The 8722-nt window shown below is 42.8% G+C and overlaps 1 protein-coding gene across 1 annotated transcript in view; it reads right to left on the reverse strand.

The window, feature by feature from the left end:
- Positions 1–6506, reverse strand: part of ppm1lb (protein phosphatase, Mg2+/Mn2+ dependent, 1Lb) — a 56243-nt gene extending 49737 nt beyond the window's left edge. Inside the window, exon 1 of the mRNA XM_084065435.1 lies at positions 5560–6506. Within this exon, the coding sequence (XP_083921561.1) occupies positions 5560–5958 (399 nt within the window). The 5' untranslated portion in view covers positions 5959–6506. The remainder of the gene's footprint in view (positions 1–5559) is intronic.
- Between the last annotated feature and the right edge of the window lie 2216 nt (positions 6507–8722).

Below are 8722 nucleotides of genomic sequence, written 5' to 3' on the forward strand. Positions count from 1 at the left end.
GCAATTATTTTGAGTAGCAAGTATGTGGTGGAGGAAAGAGACCACGGATGTTTACTAAAGGACAAAACATTTAGGTCTTCTCTCCTGGCAGACAACAGCAGCCATTATCCGACACATTGAGCAGGGCCGGCGTGCATGGGGCTTCTCTCCTCAGACGTTCCCCGACAGTTCTCTAGCTACAGGAAAACAAACACCACTACCACCAGGGATGATTTACCAAAAAGGTCAGAAGACTTCTCAGATGAGCCTCCAGCTCTCTTGGACTCTTTGCGGTAGTGACGTTCTTTTTCCAGGAGAACGTCACCTCCGTGCTCCACTCTCTGCACAAACATTTGACATCAAGGACAACAGGCTGAAATTTTAAGCAGCAGCTCTTGCGCTTAGTTAATAGAAGTAGGTCCAAGGAGGACGTAGGGACAGAAACGGATGCAGAGATATTTAATGCAGAGTGAAAACAGGAGGGGGTCAAGTATTTCAGCCCTTGGTACGGCCAACTTAGTAGGGTTGAAGTGGATGAATACTGGCCTCTCTGTGGTTTGATCTTCTGAAATCAGTGGGTTTGTCCGTCCAGTGGACAATTAAGGCCTCTGAGTGGGGTCAAAGACAGGATGAGGTAAGGTCTGGTGAAGCAAGCAGGTGTCTGGTTCTGATAGGAACATGGCATTTCACAGTCGCAGTGTAGTGTTGCTTTTCTCAGGAAGACAAGATAATAAATACCCAGCCTGTGTGCTCCTCTCTCACTAATCATCAATTTCCCCAAGTAAATCTGCCAGGTCTGGGGTAGTGTACGATGCACACACACACACGCACGCATGCACATGCACATGCATGAATGCACGTTCACTCCCAAACCAGCAACAAAAATGCATTGATTAAGACCTCTCCACTTTTTCTCTCTCTCAAACTCTTCTCCAATTCCTCTCTGTCTCTTGAATCCTCTAATGCCAACATTGCAATTAGACAGATACTGGTTCTTTTATTCCATCTCTGTGGTGTGAGTGGGTTCAGGAGGCATTCAAGTCCCTGTTATCTAACCCACACAAAGGCTGCACGCACACGCACACACACAACTGTATCCTACGCATCTGGAGTATGATTCGCATGCACACAGACACACACACACACACACACACACACACACACACACACACACACACACACACACGTCTAAAATGCAAACACTGGCCTTTTCACTGACAAAAGCCCTTTATTGTGAAACTGCACGGTAAAGTAAAGATGAGCCAAGATGGATAAAGACAGAGAAAGAGAGCCAGAGCAAGACAGATTCGCTTGCAAAAAAGTCATCTTTCCTGTGATTTTACTTGTTTTCTGAGCATGCTCTTATCTCCTTCAAACACAAAGGCCATTCTATACGATAGACTGAGCAGGCATAAAAAAAAGGAAAAACGGCAACACAAAGGGTACAAGGATGGCAAAAGAAAAAAGAATAATCACCAATACTGCTTTCATCCATGGAATACCAATGTTAAAGAGGCAGGTAGTAAATATCTTCTGTATTCTTCCTTAATAGTGCAGTGCCTGAAACCAAAGCCTGCCAGTGAGTCATGGTGAAGAGAACATCAATGGCTCTCTATGGTGAATACCAATAAGGAACAAATGGCTCATGTTACCATTATATGGATGGGGAAACAGCCCAGGGTTATCACTTACAATACATCATGCACATTAGTGTTGTATGACAGCTAAAAGAAATGAGCTGCACTGAACAGATAACAGGCACATGCATGAGTAAATCCACTGAATATTATAATATATCTGGATTTTGAAAATGTTGTGCGAGACTGTAGGACAGGAAGAAATTAACACAAGAGAAGTGAAGAGATAGTTTTCCAGATGTCATGATGTCCCCCCTGACAGCCATTTCATCTGTTCCGCCAGTGACATGTGGGAACAAGAACAGACTTCCTCTGTAACTTACTTAGTAAATGCTAATTACAACCATACACCTGATTTTCACTGAGCAGAACGGCCGTACACCACCAAGTATAAATTAGTGCTTACTCACCCGAACACCATCTAGCAACTGTAGCGTTGTGGTGAATTACTGTAACTGCTCTACAGTCTGTTTTTAACCTGTCGTCTGGTGGAGCTGTCTGAGAGCATGCAGAAAAGAGGAGTGACATCTCACCCTCCTTCTGCCAGTGGAGGCAGCAAGTCCCCCTTGCTGCTGCCCTGGGCCACCAAGCATCTCGGCCTTATTTGCTGCCCTCAGGCTTAAAAACAAATCTAAATTCTCTACGCAGAGGAAGTGTTCCAAAAGCTGCTGCCTGGCACACACTTCAAAAGAGGGTGTGGGAATGAAAACAGACCAAATTGTTGCCTGTGGACATGATATGAAATAAAGAAGAATACAGAAATATAACTCTCGCCTACATGGGCAAATGTGAACTGAACACCCACATTCTCATACTGCTCTCTTCTCTCTTCTCTTTGCTCTTCATTCTCACTGACTCACTCTCTTGCTATTGTCATTCTCTCTCTCTCTGTTTTAATTCTCTCTCTCTCTCTCTCTCTCTCTCTCTCTCTCTCTCTATATATATATATATATATATATATATATAATCTTCGTTAATTTTCATTATCTCCAAATCTCTCTCTTTCTTCTTCATTTCATCTCATTTCATATGCTCTTCAGTGCTTCACCATATATTACAGTATTCTCCCTCTCCCTTTCTCAACCGCATGTGTAATAGCTGCAGGGAGGACCCCCATATATCCTTCATGGAGGAACGGATTACACACAGGCCCTGGGGAAAAACAAGCCAATGACCACGTTTGGTCAAAAGCAGCAGTGCTCAGCGCCGCAGCCCAAAATGTTATTTCCCCTAAAGAACAGCTATCTTGACTTCCATCTCGACTATTTTTAGAATGCTATCATACCACAGAAGTCAAACCCGGACGAAAGGGGATGCCATCAAATCAGAACCCCCCCCCCCCCCCAAAGGAGAGGAGAGAGAATAATAAGGAGATAGAAATACAGAGACAGGACAGTAAAATCCTAAGTGTTCATTTAATTCTGAGAGTTCTTAGAGTAAGTTATACACTGGGTATTTTACTGTGTGAGGTACTGAGGATAATAATGACAGCAAGTCTGTAGAACATGACAGCAAGACTGTAGAAAAGCAACTCTACTTAGAAACCGACGTGTTCAGCCCATGGCCTTCATCAGGTCATGAGGAGCCCTGGCCTTTGCCGGGGTCATGAGGGGAGGAAAGGTGCAGGGAGGCTGTTTCTTTTTTGCATGTAGCTCAGTTTCAGCCACAGCTGTAACCAGAATCAACATCAGTGTCTGGGCATGCCAGGGCTTTGCAATCAAATCTGATATCCTGTCCTCACTCATACGGTGGTCCTGTGTCATAAGAACAGCGCACGCACACCAGACAGACAGACAGACAGATTGCCAAATCAATGAGAAAAATAATACAAATTAATTGAGAAGGGGAAAAAAGAAAATAGTAGAACACAATAAAAACTAGTAAAAGTGCTCCTCGGAGCAAAGGTCTCCACCAGGTCAGGTAGGTTATTGTGGGCCAGCGATGTTCGAAATTCGCCAATCAGGATGGAATATGAAAAATCGGACAGATCCGCCTTGATCACATGACTGTAGAGATAATGATACCGATTTGCGTGATGTTTGGACAAAATCTGTATGAGTAATATCAAAACAATTGCGCTATAAAAAGCTGATGGCCTCTATAGTGTGCATGCAAAGTTTCACGGCTATCGGTCCAGTTATATTGTAGGTAAAAATGCGAATTGGCCTGTTATAGAGCCACTATAAGGCCAATTTGAAAAATGTTGGGTGGCATTTCTTCCTGGGCCTAGAGGCAATGTGTGTGCAAAGTTTCACGGCAATCGCATGCTGTGTTCATGATTTGAGGCATTTTGTTCAAAACAGTCCGACAGGTCTGTTTGGTTTAGTGACTATAGAGATACTGTGGAATGATATGCGTAATGTTTGGGCCAAATTTGTAGGAGTAATCGGCGTCCTGATGGTGCTATAACAGGCATCCAGGCAGTGTGTGAGCACAGTTTCACTGCGATTGGGCCGGAGATTAGCTGGACGGACATACACACACAGCACACACACACACACACACACACACACACACACACACACACACACACACACACACACACACACACACACACACACACACACACACACACACACACACACACAGGGTGCATACCTTCGGCCTGGTGGAGACAATAATAAGCCCTTTTGTGTGTTTGTGTGAATTATATTGAAAGTGTATTTACTGTATCATATGTATCATTTAATGTTATTATCGATGTAGACAGACAGACAGACAGACAATTATTGATCCAGAGAGAAACTCCGGTGTCAGTTGGACATGAAACCCAGATAGCCTACAAGTAGAGAGTAGAAAGATAACTATATATATATATATATTACAGAAGGTCTGGCGTGGCCATACGCACTTGGACTGGCTGGGTTTGCATAGTGTATGAACCATTAGTAGAAGTAATGTGTAGAATCAAATAAACAATGAACAATATATAAATATAAATTAATAAGAGTCATGGTATTAAAATGTGTTCACTGTTTACAAATGTCATCATCAAAATGTATCACTGCACACTCTCTTTTACTGACAAAAGACCCCCACACTGACTTGTTCTGTCCCCTCAAGTGACATCTGTTTGGTGTCATGACATAGATTTCTATGGCAGGCTGTTCCCTTGGTGCCACTGAGTGGAATGGCAACATCTGTTAGCACCATGAACTTGGAGAGATAGGAGACCTCTCTACTGACACTAAGTGGCGAGTGCAGAGTGAGTGACCACCACTCCATGGAAATGTAACTGTTGTGACAACTGAAGCAACTGCGGAGGAGTGAGACATTATGGCAAATCAGTGATGAATGACCCACTTCAAACAGCCTCTTTGCATCAAGTCTATGCTCTGCTTGCATTGATTAGGCCATAGGCCCTATCCTATACCTATATACAGTACTAATTTAGTGTTAATTTAACTCAGAGTGTGCATGCACCCAAATAGACCTTTCAAATTAACACTGATGATTTGACTGTGCAGTATATACACCATAGCATAGGGCCTATGGCAGTGTTTCCCAAACAGTGGGTAAGGATACATTTTTAAGGGTCATGAGAGTAAATGTCCCCCCTTTTTTGTATTTTCTACGATATTTTTTTTATGATTATCATTTCAAAGGATTTTAAAAAATTACATAATAAATGAAGGAAATCTGATTTTTTCATTTAAAATGCCTTCAATAAATAGTGAAAATCGCAGATCTACAACCTCTTGTAGCTTGTAGATCGGCTATTTTCACTATTTAAAAAAAATTAGCACTGAACTGAAGTGATTAATTCATAATGTATTTTTGTAAGTTTGAGTCCTGGCCTGGGGGGAAACACCACATTTCTCTTTTGGGTCTCCAGCTAAAAGGTTTGGGAACCCCTGGCCTATGGCAGTTATACATGTATATTTAAAAGATATACATTCAGTTTATATACAAGCTTGCCTCACTTCACTTTTCCACAACTTACCTCGCCCCCGTGGCCATCGAAAATCCCAAAAATAGACGGGTGACTCTTGTTGACCAGGTCAGTGAGGACCTCGAAGCGGTCCTCCATGTGGTCCCGTCGCCCTTGGATGGAGTAGACCGCTACATTGTTGCTCTTCAACTCCCAGGTCTTGGAGAACTCCGCGTCCAGGACGTCCAGACCGCCAAACTTGTCGTTCTGCATGATCTCCGCCACTTTCCCCTTGACCATCTTGACCGCATCTCGGCTGGACTTGACGATGGTCTTCACCTCGTCCGTGTGGAAGAAGTAGCTCCACAGAGCCAGGCTGATGCACAGCAAGAACAGGGTCTCCGGTCTGAGCAGAAAATAACGCATGATCCGACCCAAGAGAGACAGCAGTGTCATGGTATCCTCTATCATTTATGTACTGGCGAGAAATCACGGCAGGTTGGTTCACGGTCACCCGCGGATCTCAGTCCATTGTCGGTGCGTGAGTGAGTGGGTCCAGCGGCAGTAGTAGAACGGAAAGCAGAATAAACCTTACCCCACCGAATAACCCCGCGTCTCCACAACACACAGTCTATTGTGACTTCAGATCCACTGCATCCTCAGCCCGGAGTAATATAATAACCCCCATGCAGGCATAACGGCCAGTGAGCTGGAGGAATCCGGGGCTGAGAGACACTGCCGTGGCCGGTTCACTCTAGCATGAAGCCCCGCAGTGGACCAGCGGTGGTCCCTGGTCCATCTGATCTGATGCGGAGAGAGAGAGAGAGAGAGGCAGGGGGAGAGAGAGCTCTGCTGGGCTCAGTCAGTGTGGGCTGGCTGCCGCTCAGGACTTACTTATAAATAAGCCAGTATGCTGACCGCAATCGCCCGTTGCGTAGGCTATGTCCTGTTCCTGCGTCTGACGAACTGTTCTAGAAAATAGCGGACGGACCACAATCCACATATGAACCGGTGCTCACATTCTCAGCTGCTGCTGATCTGCTACTATGCTGCTTGTTGAGAAGTCGCTCTCTCTGCTCAGAGCAGAGGACCGCACCACTTTGACCACGTGAGGTGCAGTGGTCGGAAAAGTACTCACATTTTATTGCTTAAGTAAAAGTATCAATACTGCAATGTAGAAATACTCTGTTAGAAGTCAAATGTACGGAATTCAAAATGTACTTGAGTGTAAGTACAAAAGTATTGGTATCAAAAATGTATTTTCAAATGTATAAAAATCTTTTGAAAATTGCAGATCTACAAGCTCACAATGCCTGGCGATGCAACAGCATCGACACTTCTTTCAAATAGCCAAAAATGTGTAGGGCTGAAGTGGCTAACTATGTTTTGTGATAATAATAAAAAATCTTCAAAGTAACTAGAGTTTTCAAATAATTGTAGTGGAGTTAAAAGTACAATATTTGCCTCTGAGATGTAGGCCTACGTAGTGGAGTAGACGTAAAAGTACTGAAAATTGGAAATACTCCAGTAAAGTAAAAATACCTCATATTGTACCTAAAGTAGGCTACGGTAGGCTACTTGAGTAAATTTACTTTACACCACACACAGTGAACAGTATGAACACATACAGTCACACTAACTAACTATCCCATACAATCATTCTCGAAGAATGGTAATTAACTTGACAATTAACCGTTAATGTACAAACTGGCTGTCACGTGTTTTTCGGTCACCGACTATGTCAAATCTGTCTCCAACATGTGAGTCAACTTTTGACGTTTGCTGCTTCTTAATATCTAGTAAGTAGTGTGGCGCCCTCTATAAAAATACTATTGAGGCTTTTGTCTGAATGGAAGCATTTTTTCATTATTTTTCTTTGTGGGGGGGGGGGGGGGGGGGATTATAGGCCTATATAGGCTATCATGCTCATAAAGTAGGCCTACTGTCAGGTTAACTATAGGCTACATCTCAATCTAATTAATACTGAATCACGCATATAGCCATATCTTTTTTTTTTTTTTTTTACAAATCTCTTTATCATTATTTTTCAGACAATAAAAAGGTATCACGCAGTAATAACAAAGAGGTCTGATTTTTCTGACAAAAAAACTATATATAGCCATATCTAATCCTATAGTTTCATGAGACCTATCATAGATTATATAAAATAATAAAGAATAAATCAAATTAACAGAATATTTTAAATGCAGAATGTATTGATTATGACATGCATGGCAATGGCATTGGTATTATTTACTCATAAGAGATCTCTCGTAATAGATTATTTTCCATGTTATAAAGAGGATGCATCAACCCAACATCTAATAGAGTGTGTGTGTGTGTGTGTGTGTGTGTGTGTGTGTGTGTGTGTGTGTGTGTGTGTGTGTGTGTGTGTGTGTGTGTGTGTGTGTGTGTGTGTGTGTGTGTGTGTGTGTGTGTGTGTGTGTGTGTGTGTGTGTGTGTGTGTGTGTGTTGTGTGTGTGTCTTTTCATCTGGTTCCCCAGCACTCAGGTTCCTCATTGCTTGCACCACAACACAGAACAGGTCACTGAAACACTGTTGCACATCTTGAATGGCTGTTATGCATACAAAGGGATGCCTACATAGCACGTCATGATAGAATAGTGGAACTCATAGCAAAGGACATATCAAAATATCATGCATCTATTACAGTGAGAATGTACAAACATTCCTGTGTTATTTCATCCATGTTCCATCTCTGTGATAACCCAGACATATTTACATATTTGACAGCTAATACACCAGATGTTGTTGTGCTTGATGAAGAGTCCTGGGAAGTGTCTGTATTAGAGGTCATTAAATACCAACCACTCCTACATACCATCTCAGAGCTGGGTTATAGGTGCAGACTATTTGTTTTTATATTTGGCAGCCTGACATACCCACAGATTAGCTGTTAGAGGGCTTCCACAACTTAGGATGCCCAAAAAGGAGGCAAAAAGGCTGGCAAAGTATTGTGCTATCTCTGCTATAATTGGCAGCCGCCATGTATGGCAGAGACACTGTTACTTATACCCATTGAGTACTGAGTGGCATGCCTATTGTATCATGAAAACATTATGCTATGATTTTGTGAATGTAACTCTACTGCACCTATAATATGTCCCTGTATGTATTCTCCTTTATGTGGACATAAATAAATGGTAATGTGTGTGTGTGTGTGTGTGTGTGTGTGTGTGTGTGTGTGTGTGTGTGTGTGTGTGTGTGCGTGCGT

This window comes from Gymnoscopelus microlampas, assembly GCF_963454915.1.
Source record: "Gymnoscopelus microlampas genome assembly, chromosome: 8".
Classification (NCBI taxonomy): domain Eukaryota; kingdom Metazoa; phylum Chordata; class Actinopteri; order Myctophiformes; family Myctophidae; genus Gymnoscopelus; species Gymnoscopelus microlampas.